Source organism: Stegastes partitus, unplaced genomic scaffold (assembly GCF_000690725.1).
Source record: "Stegastes partitus isolate 25-593 unplaced genomic scaffold, Stegastes_partitus-1.0.2 Scaffold1492, whole genome shotgun sequence".
In the NCBI taxonomy this organism is placed as follows: domain Eukaryota; kingdom Metazoa; phylum Chordata; class Actinopteri; family Pomacentridae; genus Stegastes; species Stegastes partitus.
Window position 1 is genome coordinate 125,176 of NW_007579223.1, and position 15,065 is coordinate 140,240.

A 15,065-nucleotide genomic window follows, 5' to 3' on the forward strand; every position below is an offset into this window, starting at 1 on the left:
TCAGGTCAGAGACATGCATCGGTGAAAGCACACGTGTGTGAGTGCATAGAAAAATACGTTTAAGGAGGACAATGAGGGAGCTACTAGAGCTGTTCTGCATTGTGAGTATGGGGACACATGTGCGTCCGTGTGTGGGTCTTTATTCGGTCTCTACTGATATTTAAGCATGAGTGTCAGTTTCTTTGTGAACTTGCGTCCATTGTTGTCGTATTGGAAACGAGTATGGACAGTGCACTTGCGTGAAGGTCTTTTGTTTTGGTCGTGAGCTGTCACTTTCAGTATGAATTGCGTAAAATATGAATTGTTTTTGTGGAAAAGCGTTGGAAAATTATTCTTCTTCCAAGAGCAACGTACATATTGTGTTGTTCCTGTTGTAAACGGTGTCGCTGTCCTTTCTTGTAATTTATTCTGTTATGATTCAGATACTCGGTGGAGCTTCTGAGCCAGTAGGTCATGTCAGTGCATGTGCTTGTGGCTTAATTTTTATGATTATTTTAGAGCATATGCCTATGCAGTTTGCAGAGCATCGCTTGACGTTTTTAATGTGTGTCCATGTATGATTCTAGGATGGTTTTGTGTTGTTACTGCCATCAGTTTTACAGTTTTTAATACAGCATATTACCACGTTTAGCCACTGAACACAGATAAAACCATTACAGGCGTAAAATCCCCCTACCTTTCATCTTCAGGCATACACACACACTACTCTATCCTCCCACTAACACACACATGTAAACACACATATCATTTCACACACTCACATCGGTGATACACACTGTGGGGCTGTTGGGACCGGGCCAGCCAGCCATCCACCGCTGCCATGGAAACAATGTGTGATTGGCAGCTTGCCGGTGAGCATGTTCTACATGGATAGTATACAGGAGAAATGCATTGTGGGAAAGGGAGAGTCACAACTTTGTGTTCCAGCACTGGGCTGGAAGTTGTTCCAGCTGTTGTGGAGTATGTTGCACAGTGGAAACTATAGAATTAAACCACACATACACAATTATATGATATTGACGTGAGATAAGACAGTACAGCAAATGACATAATGCATATTAATGCACCAGTAAACAAAGCCTACATCTAAACTAACAGCAAGCTTACCGACCTGTCCAAAAAACTGATAACCTAATTTATTTAAAATATGCGAAACGCTTTGGTCCATGTATGAATATAATCTAACAGCTGCTTTTAGGACTCAACAGGACTTGTCAGCTGTAAAGGAGAAGTTCACAGTGTGACTTGCCTTCAGCTGCTGACTGGTCCTGTCACCATTTTTGGGGATAATTTATAATTTAAGATAATTCATGATGTTACTGAAGCTGCTACATTTGCGTGAATGCACACAACTTTCTTGCTTAAGAAACGCTAACATGAATCCTGCTGCTGTCTGATGCTGTAGTTGTTTAATATACTGGAAGCAACAAACTGAACTTCAGCTCCTTTTAAAAGCTTGTAGACGTTTTTTATTTAATTATTGGTGAATCTCACTAACGAACATAAACATAGGGCAAAGTGAATGAGAACCGTGTCTTTTGTGCTCTCTGTGATGCTTTTGGACCAGTATTGGTGCTGAAATGTTGAAATGCCTTCCTCAAGTTGAATCATGCAAGTACTGTCATTTGTGTCTTGTAATGCAGCAGCTTGCAGTTCAGACTTATGCCGTGTTGAAATTGATAGGAAAATGTTACTAAGTCTGACCTATTAAGATTACCTTTGTGACTTCTACAGGGTGACACGTTCAGTTGTCGTCAGGTCAAAGAATGCATGTCTGTAAGGGGCCTATATGTTTCTTCTGAAGAGATCACACAGATTTAAACTGAGGACAAAATTAACTACAATCCGTTAGCTACAATCGGCCGTAGAGTAGAAGACAAGACACCAAGTGTGCTTATTAAGAAAAACTGGTTTGCACAAGTGTTTTGCAAATGAGTTTGTGAAAATTAATTTAGAACTAGCCAGAAACTTGTTGGGATTTGTCCCATTTTGTAGTGCACTTGCACTGACCTTTTATTCAGCCTTACTGGATGTAGCTGTCATTCGCACCATCATTCATCAGTCATTCACAACAACAGATGGCACCTGTAAACCAAAGGTTTGAGTTTGACTGGAGCAAGCTGTTGTCGCTTGACAAACTCGCTGCGGGAGACAGATGGAGAAAAGCTGATTGTGTTGTGGGTTTTGCTGGTAGTGATTATACAGTAATCCACTTGTTAATGTTTTATTATAACACTTAATGTTACACAACATTTTAAAGATGCCGAATATGCTTTATGTTTAGATTTTTACATCGCATTTTCTATATTCTTGTATGTATAATAACCTTTCGTTTAAACACATAATCATTGTCATGGGGTTGCATGATATAAATTCAGTTTCATAAACTCACAAGTTTGTCTCTTTCATTTTCTGTTTCAGGACATAAACAAACGTTTGTCTCTCCCAGCGGATATCAGGCTACCGGAGGGCTACCTGGAGAAGTTTGCCATGAACAGCCCGCCCTTTGACAAACCCATGAGCCGCAGGCTTCGACGCGCGTCACTGGTCAGTGGGTCTCTGTTTATATTTGCATTTGTGTATACGTGTGCAAAGCCACTGAAACTGGCCCTGTTGGTTCCTACTTAGCGTCCGCCTGTGTGCCATGCTGGGTGTGTGCTGCTCTTTTTGATGCCGCTTTGTTTGGAAACAAAAGTAATATGGACTTTCAGTGCCATTGTGTGCCACTGAAATGGTTGACTAAGGCCATTGTACCATCTGACACAGAGCAAACGCACAAACATAGACTAGTTTTAAACACAGCCTGAGTTATGCTATAGGGCTTACAATGGCTCAGTAGGGGGATGAATGATAAATTCTGTATTATGTATCCAGGCCAAGAGCATTATGGGTATGAATTGGGGTGGGGGTGGGAGAGAGGAGGGTTTGCTACTGGATGGATTGAGAAGGGGACGACAGGGGGAGAAATAGGCAGATATTCATGAATATGCAACATGTCCCTTTATTTCTCTTTGTATTACTGCTGAAGTACTCCTCCTGCTCTTTCACTTGGTTTTCATTTTGGTTACATTTGATTCCACATTTTCTTTTGTTTCTACCATCACTTGAATTTTCCAGTTTCGCTTCATACATGACTGAATAAACCAAGAGTGTACTGCTGTTTGTTTCGCTCGTTCACTCCACCTTAGATGCGGGCTCTGTTTTAAATTACATTCAGTCTGCCTCTCCCATACATTACTTTAAACCAGATTACTGAAAGCTTCAACATTCTATGGGAAAGCGTAAGGGATGCGCTCTCCATCAACCTTTTTTTTTTTTTTGCTGTAATTATTGAACAGGGCCAGTGCCCTGCCTCTAGCTCTCTGCTTGAAGCAATGTAATGACGCAGCTTTTCTGCTAGAGTCTCACGAAGATGAAAGGAAAGAATCTCTGAAGAGAGGTTTGCAGGGGAAAAGAAAAGTATTTGGTGTAAGGGCAGAGCAGCGGAGGAGGAAAGTCAGAGGAATTATTTGTGTCTTTAAAGTGTAAACAAGCAGAGGATGCTTTCTTGGGTCTGTCCACCTGTGTGTGGCTGTGTATCTTTAGGGGTTGTTGTATGTACTGTATGTGATGTAATAGAACAATCAATAATTCAGCAGCAGTGTCAGACTCATCTGCCGCAGCTCCTCTCCTGACTAGGATTACACCCCAGGACACCTTGAAGTGAGCGAGAGAGCGAGGAGGAGGAGGAAGGAGAGAAAGACAGGGCTATGAGAAGAGAATGTTAAGGGCATAAATGACAGGATGTCAAGATTTTAAAAGGGCTGAAAAATGACAAATATGTGAGCAAATTCAAATGGCTCGAGAATTTTACACTAGTCTGTATTTAAATTCAGGTGTAATGCCAAGAATGCATTACACATTTGTAAATATACACCACGCCATATATTCATGGAAATACCAGAGTATATTTATATGTACATATGAAGAGTTCATTTGCAAAAACCGATAACTCCATCTTCAAAAACCTTCAGAAAACCCACTTCTCCATCATCGTTGCTTTATACACGTGTAATGACAATCAAGTTGAATCTAATCTAACCTCGTCTAAGGAAATGACACTTTGCTTAGTGTGCGTAAGAAGCTTCATCACAGCTGGATTGCTTTTAATAGAGTTGCTAACACTGTTCATTTATTTATTGTGCAGCTTCCATGCAGAAGTATGGTTTTGACTGTGCTGTACACTATTCACACACGTTATTTTTAGGCCTACTTTCAACATGCTCTGATTAGACTGTGACTTTACCGGCATTCCTCACTGATTTTATCTCTGCCCCTGAGGTCAGCTCGTGCACCTTTAGGACGTTTGAAAGAAGCGACATCACAAAAGGCCGAGCGCGCTCCTTCAGTCGCACATATTTGAGTTTAAAATGTATCTGAGTGCTCTGACGTAAAGGTCTCCCCGGGCTAGCGGTGTTCTCGTCGTTTGTCTCCGTAACATAGAACATGTGTACGGTGTCCCATGACTGATGCTTGTATTTGAAACCGTGTGTTTTGATCATTGAATCGTTTCCAATGTAATGCAAGTGAAGCTGGCCGGTATCAGTTTTCGTTCATGGCTGTTGCCCATTGATAATCAATTATTCACAGTAGTCAAATGAGATTCAGTGTTCCATGGTGCTGAGAAACGAGATGTCATTTTATCTCAAAGCACTACACTTAATCATGTTATGCAATGCTCACTTTTTTTTTTCTTACCCTTTCGACACCACAGCAACAGGATAATAAACTTTAGATGTAAACCTATGTGTTCCCAGTGCACATGCACACTGCATGTAGGATCTTTTTGTTAAAATCAAACCAAAAAGTTGCAACTGAGGTAAGCGTTCGTCCCATCCTTTGGCTCGAAGCACGTCTGTTTTTATTACCAGGTTTACACGAAAAAGGTGACAGTGCAAGATGTTTATTGGTTGATTGATTCTACTTCTGAGAACTGGCAACATCATGTTAATGAAAGGCCTCTGCTTTCCTCCCACCTCTCATTGCTTGCCACCTCTTCTTTTCGCAGAAGGCTGTCATTTTCCTTCTCCCACACAATGCTCGTAATCCATCCTCTCTCAACATCAAACCATCGTATAGGCAACACACGACGAAGCCATAATAACAATTGAGACGCGGCCTAAGTAATAGACTTGAAGCAGTCCATCTGCCTATCTGTACGTCTGCTCGCTTTCCGTGCAGGTTCAGACAGAACGCGCACTCACACACACATATTGTTTGGTTTTATGTTGCTTTATTTTGTCACTAAAACTTGGTCTGACCTAGTTCTGCTGAGTAAGCTCACTGGAGCGTTGGGAATGAAATGAACCCATTGCCATCGAAAGCATACGCAGGCGCACACACACACAGGCGCTCGCAAATGGAAAAGGACTGTGAGGTACTCAGAGTACCGCCGCACAAGTTATGCTGGATGTAAAGAGCTGGGACTTTTTGAGTTTTAGGGACAATTCAGCGGGGCAAGATTAATTTTCTGGAATAGGGTTGGTGTTAACGCGTGTGTGTTGTACATTTTGGTGTGTGTGTGTTTTGCTCATGAGACCAACTCTGCCAAAAGAGCAGCACAGCTCAGCAACAGCTCCTGACAGCCTCCTGTCACAAACACAGAGATGGATGCAGCATGTTTATATGCGTGTCTGTACACAGTGTGATTGTGCTTACATTTTATCATAGAGCTTAGATATGTGCATTATACTGTACATGCTTTATATATTACCAGTTACAAAACCAGATAACGATATGTAAAATACATAAATAAGGTCATGTCTGTTAATTAATTATGCAAATGAAAAACGTGTGTGTGTGTATCCATGTACACACTAAAGCGTTCTCAGTGCGTTTCATCTTGTGTCGCCGCTTGTTCCGATGTCGGTTTTCAGGCATGCCTTTAAAGAGATCACATGCTTCATCAGCTAAGTTGGTCACCAGAGACCCTCCCCCTCGTACACACACACACATGCAGTTCATGCGTCGGACTGGCGATCACATGAGCGTCATGATGGGACGGGCCGGCGCAAGATTGAGAGGGATGGGAGGGGTGGAGGTGGTGGTCAGAGAGATGAACACAAATAAAACAGGGCTGAAACGACTCTGACGGAGATAGACTAGCAAGTGAGGAAAAGTGGCAGATAGGGGGATAAACCCTGACAGGCCTGTGGGTATCACAGCTTGATATAGCTACATCCATCTATAATTCATGGCCTTGAAACCCAGGGGCCACATACATTATACAACTAAACCTTTATTAACTGAATTCAGGATCATGTCAGGGTTCACTCTGCTCATACAGATGTGAGGTGTACCTGCTTGATATCTGTGGAAATGTTTAGAAATAGATATGTAATGTCTGTGCTGCCGTATTAGGTTGCCGTTGTTACACTGACTTCCTGTGGTCAAAGAATATAAGTGCAGCTGACAATGACATCACTTTGTAGCACTAAAGAGACAAAGAAACGATGCACTTGGGACACAGGAGGGATTTGTTTTTTCAGATTAGGCAAGGTGTTAAATGACATACAATGACCTTGACAACTTTAGCCTTTAATGTCAGTGTTGTCAAGGAGTTTACATGTGTCAGTGTCTTTTTCTTTACAAAGTGTATTGCACCTGCATTTAGAAAAAATGTGATGATGTTTGCACACCTGTCACAAAGAAAAAAAATCAGATTTAAAAATATTAAACAATTGTACAAATGATGGGCTGCAAGGTGGCGCGGTGGTTAGCACTGTTGCCTCGCAGCTAGAAGGTTGCCGGTGTGCGTCCCAGTGAGAACATCTTTCTGTGTGGAGTCTCCATGTTCTCTCTGGGTTGTCTGAGTTCATCCCACAGCTCCCCCCGCGACCCTCGTAAGGATTAAGCAGTGTATAGATAATGGATGGATGGATGTACAAATGATGTAGTGCTCCTGATGCAGAACTGCAGATATTTTACACAAATGTTCTTATAAAGACGGTTCAGTTATAGTCAACGTAAGTACTACATGTGTATAAATGAGTGTAGCAGAGATGTCACATACACACACTCACAGAGGGTAAAGTACGGCCTGGTGACTCAGACCCCTGCAGTTGTAGGCCAGTTGTCAAAAGTAGCAGGACTAAAACTTGAACAGCCTTGGCCTGAAGGATTTGATTTAAGAAATAGTTAGCTTCAACACGATGCTGTGGCCTAGTCTTGCCCACAATCAGCCAGTACCATCCATCCATTATCTATACACCGCTTAATCCTCATCAGGGTCGCGGGGGGCTGGAGCCTATCCCAGCCGACTTAGGGCGAAGGCAGGGGACATCCTGGACAGGTCACCAGTCTGTCACAGGACCACACTTAGAGACCGACAACCAAGCAAACTCACATTCACACCTACGGACAATTTAGAATCACCAATTAACCTCAACATGTTTTTGGACTGTGTGGGAGGAAGTCGGAGAACCCGGAGAGAACCCACGCTGCACGGGGAGAACATGCAAACTCCACGCAGAAAGATTCCGGTGCCCCCATCAGGACGCGAACCGGCAACCTTCTTGCTGCGAGGCAACAGTGCTACCAACTGCGCCACCATGCAGCCCTCAGCCAGTTCCAAAAATATAAATACAAACTGCCTCGGTGATAATGCACAGTGATACCACTGCTAACCTCTTCAACCGTCTTCTTTCTGTCCTCTATAGTCTGAAATCGGCTTTGGGAAACTTGAGACCTACATCAAACTGGACAAACTCGGGGAGGTGAGATCAATAAAGAAAGTCAGCAAAAGTGGCACTAAAAAAACCCATGCAGTCCTAAATCTACTCACTTTATTTTTACAAATGCATTCACACGTTTTCCATCTCTGCAGGGGACCTATGCTACAGTGTTTAAGGGGCGAAGCAAGTTGACGGACAATTTAGTAGCTCTGAAAGAGATCCGACTGGAGCACGAGGAGGGCGCGCCCTGCACAGCTATCCGGGAAGGTACGAAGCCGCTGTCAGCAAGTTCAAATCCTGCATTTTGGAAGTGTATCACTCAGAAGTCAGCGTGACACATACGGATTGTGAAGAAGCTTGTGGAGTTTTGACAGCGTGCCTTGTGGCTCCCTGGGCTGTTGGAGAACTGAGAACTGTGTTAGTTCTCACCGCTTGTCTGTGTTTGACTGACAATGTCTGATGTGCTTCCTCCTCCAGTGTCTCTCCTGAAAGACTTGAAGCATGCCAATATTGTCACTCTCCATGACATTATCCACACTGACAAGTGCCTGACACTCGTGTTTGAGTACCTGGTGAGTGTCATTTAAATGTTTATAGTGTGTGTATGTGTCTTTAAATGAGCTTATATACTATAATCAACATATCTGCCTTCTTTCTTTCTTTCTTTCTTTCTTTCTTTCTTTCTTTCTTTCTTTCTTTCCCTCATCAGGAAAAAGATCTGAAGCAATACATGGATGACTGTGGGAGCATCATGAGTGTTCACAATGTCAAGGTAATTTAGAGTCGTTACTGGAGAGTTTCTGTGTTACAGCAATGCCACAGAATGCAGTGCCAATAAATTGCATTCTTCTTCTCTCCTCTTCAGATCTTCTTGTTTCAGCTTTTAAGAGGTCTTGCGTACTGCCACAGAAGAAAGGTCCTCCACAGAGACCTTAAACCCCAGAATTTGCTCATCAATGAGAAAGGAGAGCTCAAACTGGCAGACTTTGGTATGTCACCATTTCACCAACTACAAACACAGCATCAGTCCTGTATGTGAAGCTGAAACCTCCTTTGTTGCTCATGAAAAGTGGAGTCACACATAAAAATGCTGATTTTGATGATATAAAATTTTATGTTTTACCTGTTTTTTCTTCAGCTGTATATTATTGTTGTCACAAGATCAAATTTACTTGTTCCACAACACATAATATAACCTTATTTTTGATACTTAGCAACTGTTTCAGAAGTTGTGTTTCTATGTGTTAAGGATTCTTGGAATTTGTAATTGAGGCAACTGAACTGCACATCTTTGAATCGTTCTTTCTTAACATGCTAAGCTGAGGTGTGTTTGTCATTATTTGTGAAAACAATGTACCATGAAATGAAACTAAGAGTCACCACAAGCCCCACTAGTGACTCCTAAAGGCCATACTGCTCATTAGACAATGTAGTCTGAAGTGACTAAGCACCCAACACTGCCCTCCTTCGGTAAAACTTGAAACATGGCAAGCTGTCATACCCCAGTGTTCGAGAATTCCTTCTTGTGAATTGCTTATTAATTCTATGTTGTGAGATACAAAATAGGAATCTGAAAAAAGAATGACGTATTCTACTGCACAGTTTTGAAACCACATCCATGACGCTGATAATGTAAAGGTGAAAAAGTGTGACTGAGCTCTGGTGGGACATTCTTTCATGTTCACCTGTGGACCCACAACACTGAAAAAAAGCTGCAATGTTCTCATAATTCAATGTCACTTTTTGTGTTTGAATTCAGGTTTGGCACGAGCCAAGTCTGTCCCTACGAAGACCTACTCAAATGAAGTCGTGACATTATGGTACCGGCCACCAGATGTGCTGCTGGGCTCCACTGAGTACTCTACGCCCATCGACATGTGGTGAGCAAACACACATGCACGGCAAATTCACACTGTTACAGAGAAAACCATTAATACTACCCCTGCTTAACGTTTCCTTTCTGCCCTTTTCTTACCTTTTGTTTTTAATCCCCCAGCCTTCTTTCCTAATCCCCACGTTTTTTCTGCAGTTGTCGCTGTTGAGGCTTTGGAACAAACTCTGCTGTACTTGATATTTGAGCTGCAAAGCTTGAGCAAGCTTGGGGAGATTGGGAGATGTGGGGTTGCTTTGGGGTCCTATGTAACCCTCCTGTTTATTTCTGAACTTCGATTTGGAATTAGTCTTTTGTTTTGCTTTCAATGTCCTATATAATGTATGATACAAATGTTCATTGGGCTGATTATATAGAAACCATAGTTGGGAAATTTGTCTATTCTGTCATTGAAAAAACTGTTTTGATCATGCATTGGAAGACTTTGCGTCTAATGTGTGATTTAGTCAAAGTAGAACTTAATCAGAATGTATACATCTTTTCCATAGTTGTGTAGATAATTGCTCTGTATTGATTTAAGCTAGATTTTCTTTCATCTTTGCAGTTACTTTTAAATAGTAGTGGTTTCCTTCATTAAACACACCTCAGTGCAGCTCTATTGTGCAGTTTTTTTGTTACTTGATGGTCTAATGTTGCATCACAAGTGACAAAATAACAAAAGCAAAGTGTTTTGTTAAGACATTAGTCACAACTACTGTTTTGAGTGTTACATGTGATGTGTTTTGCACTCATTTCAACTGTTTCTGTCCTTTGTACAGGGGTGTTGGCTGCATCTTTTACGAAATGATCACAGGCAGACCTCTCTTCCCTGGATCAACTGTGGAGGATGAGCTTCACCTCATATTCCGCATCCTTGGTGAGACACCAGTGGAATCCAGATCGAGCATTTTGCTTGTGTAGCATTCATGCTTTTGTGCGTGTGTGTGTGTGTGTGCACTCTGCGTCTGTTAACCGATCCTCTGTATCTTCAACAGGTACTCCTACAGAAGAGACTTGGCCCGGCATCACAACCAGTGAAGAGTTTAAGACGTACAATTTCCCCCACTACCACGCAGAGCCCCTCGTCAACCATGCACCCAGGTACGTGGACCTGAATGCGTCTTCACCCAGCCATGGATGCATGTGTGTGTAGACGAAGTGATACGCTAGATGTAATAAGATGAGGTGCAGGATTGATTTTCCAGAGGAAATGTAGTCAATCATTTCCCTCTCTTTTAAAATGGCAGGAACACTACACTGTTCTATACAGCTTAGATCAGCATTTGACTTCACTGACACTCAGGTCTTCATCTCTCTCACTCCATCTCTCTCTCTCTTTTTTTTTTTCTTGCCTTCGGTCACCCAGGATAGACAACGATGGTCACGACTTGCTCTCAATGCTCTTACAGGTAAAGAACACTGCTGTTTTCAGATAATGATGAGCACATTTATGCATATGCATTTGATAATCATTCCCGTCTCCGCTTGTCTCTAGTTTGAGGCGAAGAAGCGCGTATCAGCCGAGGACGCCCTCAGACACTCGTATTTCAGAAGTCTTGGGGAGCAGCTGCAAACGCTGGCTGATAGTGAGTACATACATTTTGACTTGAATGTGCACATTTAATGCACAACCACAGTCTCACCTGCTGTCTTTTGTTGTTGTTGTTTTTTTTTAGCTGCATCCATCTTCTCTGTAAAAGGCATTCAGCTCCAGAAAGATCCAGGGAAGAGATCCTCTGTCTACCCAGAGTCAAGTAAGTCCTCTGAGATTTAAAAAAAATAGACAGGAGAAAATAGAGAAACTTAGGAATCCATGGTACAGATATAACAGAGGATAGGACTCGCTCCCTGTCTTCTTCCTCCTCTTCTCTCTCTTTTTCTCTCCAACTGTTTGCTTTGTGTCGTCTCTCATGCCGCTGTGTGGTCATGTCACACACAGTTTCCCAGTCTGTCACCAGATTCACGCTTTCACCAGATTCAGATTCCCAATACATACTGCCATGCATTTTGTAGCAATAATAATCCTAAGCGTGTGGTCGTTAATTACAAAACAGTTGCTTCTGTGCTCTGCAAACGGTGGGACATTTTTTCATTGGTGAGTCCATGATATTGGTCCCAACTAAAACAGCTCAGACATTATTAGATATACCTCTTTTTATTTTTACAGACAGTCATAGTAGTACATAAAATAAATACCCAGATTTTTCTTCTAGCACCACTCTGAGTTTAACTTTCTTAGCTTTTGGCGAACTGTCAGATAAATTCCAAGCCAGTGAAAGTTATAACAACAACAACAACAACAACAATAATAATAATACATTTTATTTGTGTAGTGCTTTTCAGAAACTCAAAGATGCTTTACAGGATAAAAGAAGAATAAAAGCAACTAATACAAAAGTAGACTAAGCAAAAATACAGGCAAGCAGGTAAAAACAACACATAAGATAAAATAAAATACAAAAAAAAGTTCAGCCAGTGGAAAGATAGCTAAAGATAATACCCGTACCATTTGTAACTTCTGCCAGAGTGTCAGTTTTGACATGCAAAGCAATTAAAAGTGCAAACCGCTCGTAAAAAAAAATCACACACTTTTAAATGCATGTTCTGCATTATGGATGGGAGCAGTATTCTCAAATGAGGAGATACTGGTATCTGGCTTTGAACCAGCAACCTTTGACTTATGTCTGAGCATATTATCGGCCAGGGTGCCAACGTGTTATTTCAACCAGCCTTACCTAATATAGCAGGGTAGAACCAAGCCTGAACAAACCACCATAAAATTTGTACACAGACTTTCGTGTCATGTCCGAATGAATTACCTTAGGTCATCTCTGAACTTCTCATCAATCTTCATGTCAAAATTGCTTTTCTTGGTGACTGAATAGCTACAAGACTGAAGCCATGTCCAACAGCCTCAGTCATACTTCAGTGCAAAATAGCAAATCTCAGAATGCATAAATGCTAAAGAAAAATGACAAACTAATATTGTTACGTTACGAGCCTGTTGCCTCGCTTTAATTCAGTTTCAAGTCCAGACTTCCAGAGCTGCGAGCATGGTTGTAGATCCTGATCTTTTGAGTGTGCTTGGCTTAGAATGATTGGTCAAGATTTACCACACAGTGGGTAAACAAATCTATCCTGCCTTTGTCGCACCGATAACAATGGTAACCATTAAAGACAATGATATAATTGTAGCTAAGTAATAGTCAGCTATATTCATTTAACTGTTCAAACAAACTTCGTTAGCAAAGTTAGCAAGCAGTTAGGTAACTAAGGTTGGTGAAGTGCAGGTTGGGAGTTTTTCGCTTTTTCTGAGCCTCTAAACTGTGCATACCTGATGTGCCTTCAGCATTTGCGTCAATTTACTTCAGTGTTTCTGTCTTGATCACAGTCTGTGTGTGTGTCTCTTCTCTCCTGCTTCCGTTGCCACTCGGCCATGTTCTGATGAACTGTCCCTTCTCTTTGGTGCCCATGCTCTCTTCTTCTGCACTGTTCATCTTTTCCTTAATCCTTTCTCTAATCTCCCTTGTGTACCCTACTCCAACTCCTCCGCAACACCTCAATATTCCCAACCTTCCCCCCTCTCCTTATACCCAAAAAAAAAGCGATGGCCCATAGGCTAGGCTCTGCACCCTCGCAGTACTTCCAGAGAGACGCAGCCAATCCCAGGGCTCAGAGTCACAATCTCTCCTCCACTTCCACTGGCTGAGTGGCCTCTACCGTTCTGGTAAATACTGTCTCTTTCACTCTGTCTGTCTTCTGTTCGGGTAACCTTCTCTTTTTTTTCTTATGTTTGGCTGTCGCCTGACCTTTTTTTCCTTCTCTATCAGCACCTCGTCTTTGTTGCAAGCATATTTTATGTATGACTCTCACTACATGCTGAACTGCGCTTAAATGCCAGTGCGTCACTCCTCACATTCCCAGAACCTCCTTTTTGTCTTTTTTTTTTTTTTTTGTCATCGACTCCTCTCCCCCATTCTTTCTTCTGCTGGCCTCCCTCATATTTCAAGCCCTGTGCCCACGAGCGTCATCTCAGCTTTCACTTACCTAATCCTGTTTTTCTCAGAGCAAGCCACTCCCAGTGTTCATTTCAGGGATCAAAGAAGGCAACGCTATATTCATAAAAGCAAAGAATGTGATGAGAGAACCGGGAGTCATTTGATTGTTTTCATTTGCAGTCCTGTTTAGGTTTCTGCAGCGAGAGATGTAGCCTTTTGTTGAGTCTGTAAGTGAGGGTTGTGTGCTGTGTGGACTTGCTTTGATTGTGTGTTATAAATGCTTTTTTTTTTTTTGCATTAGCATGGATGTGATATGTTTGTTTAGCGGCTGTATTTTACAGTTTTCGGTAAGTATGATTAAGTTCAGCAACATGGGATGACACGCACAGTATTGCAAATTACTGTGAGCGGCAATTATTATATCAATAATAATAATAATACCTGTACACTATATGGCCAAAAGTATCCCTCCATACATTGTTGTTTATTGCTTTGTCTGCAATACCTTTCTTGGGGAGGCCTCATTCTGTTACAACATGACAATGCTCTGGTGTTACGAAGCAGCCGTGTTCGATTTTTTTGTTATTTATTTAGTTAAATGTTCTATATTGTGTGTTTCACCACGGGGAATACAAATCCGATTTATAGTCGCTGTTTCTCTGTGTGAACAAATAATAATAATAATAAACTTTATTTATATAGCACTTTTCAAAACAGGGTTACAAAGTGCTGTACAGATTCAAAGAGAAGTGTACGGAAAACAACATCAAACAACATTAAAGGAAGTGAAAAGCAAAAAAAACCCATAAATAAATAAATAAATAAGAAATGGTAAAGGTGAAGCACATAAAGCATGAAAGACAATAGAACTATATAAAAATATATAAGAAAAATAAAACCCAGTAAAAGAAGACAATTAAAAGACAATAAAGGAAGGAATAAAACAGAAGATAAAATGTACTGCCCTGAATACTGCCATCAAATGGAGTAAAAGTCCACTCATAGAACAACTCCTGTAAAAGCACATCTGTAAAAATGTGTTTTTTAAAGAGTTTTAAAGGAGGATAAGGTGCTTGCAGATCTGATCTCCTCAGGGAGACTGTTCCACAGGGTGGGGGCTCTTACAGAAAAGGTCCGGTCACCTTTGGTCCTCAGCCTTAATGTGGGACGGTGAGCAGAGCCTTGGCTGAGGACCGCAGGCTACGACCGGGCACATGTGGTCTGAGGAGATCAGAAATGTATTGAGGTGCAAGTCCAGAGCGTGCTTTATGGGTTAACAATAAAATCTTAAAATCTATTCTAAAATGAATTGGTAGCCAATGAAGGGAAGCTAAAACAGGAGTAATGTGATCTCTCTTTTTGGATTTGGTGAGGAGTCGGGCTGCTGCGTTTTGGACCAGCTGTAGTTTGTGAAGACTCTGCTGGTTAAGACCAGTGTACAGAGAGTTACAGTAGTCTAAGTGAGATGAGATAAAAGCATGAATA

At 41.6% G+C, this 15,065-nt stretch overlaps 1 protein-coding gene across 2 annotated transcripts in view; it reads left to right on the forward strand.

Annotated features, from left to right (window-relative positions):
* LOC103370865 (cyclin-dependent kinase 17-like) overlaps window positions 1-15,065 on the forward strand; it is a 39,975-nt gene that overhangs the window by 20,689 nt on the left and 4,221 nt on the right. For both annotated transcript variants that reach the window (XM_008300035.1, XM_008300036.1), the window contains 12 exons: window positions 2,422-2,547; window positions 7,698-7,754; window positions 7,865-7,979; window positions 8,190-8,284; window positions 8,422-8,484; window positions 8,578-8,701; window positions 9,472-9,592; window positions 10,362-10,459; window positions 10,578-10,683; window positions 10,949-10,991; window positions 11,078-11,168; window positions 11,259-11,336. In XM_008300035.1, the coding sequence (XP_008298257.1) occupies window positions 2,422-2,547; window positions 7,698-7,754; window positions 7,865-7,979; window positions 8,190-8,284; window positions 8,422-8,484; window positions 8,578-8,701; window positions 9,472-9,592; window positions 10,362-10,459; window positions 10,578-10,683; window positions 10,949-10,991; window positions 11,078-11,168; window positions 11,259-11,336 (1,117 nt within the window). The remainder of the gene's footprint in view (window positions 1-2,421; window positions 2,548-7,697; window positions 7,755-7,864; window positions 7,980-8,189; window positions 8,285-8,421; window positions 8,485-8,577; window positions 8,702-9,471; window positions 9,593-10,361; window positions 10,460-10,577; window positions 10,684-10,948; window positions 10,992-11,077; window positions 11,169-11,258; window positions 11,337-15,065) is intronic.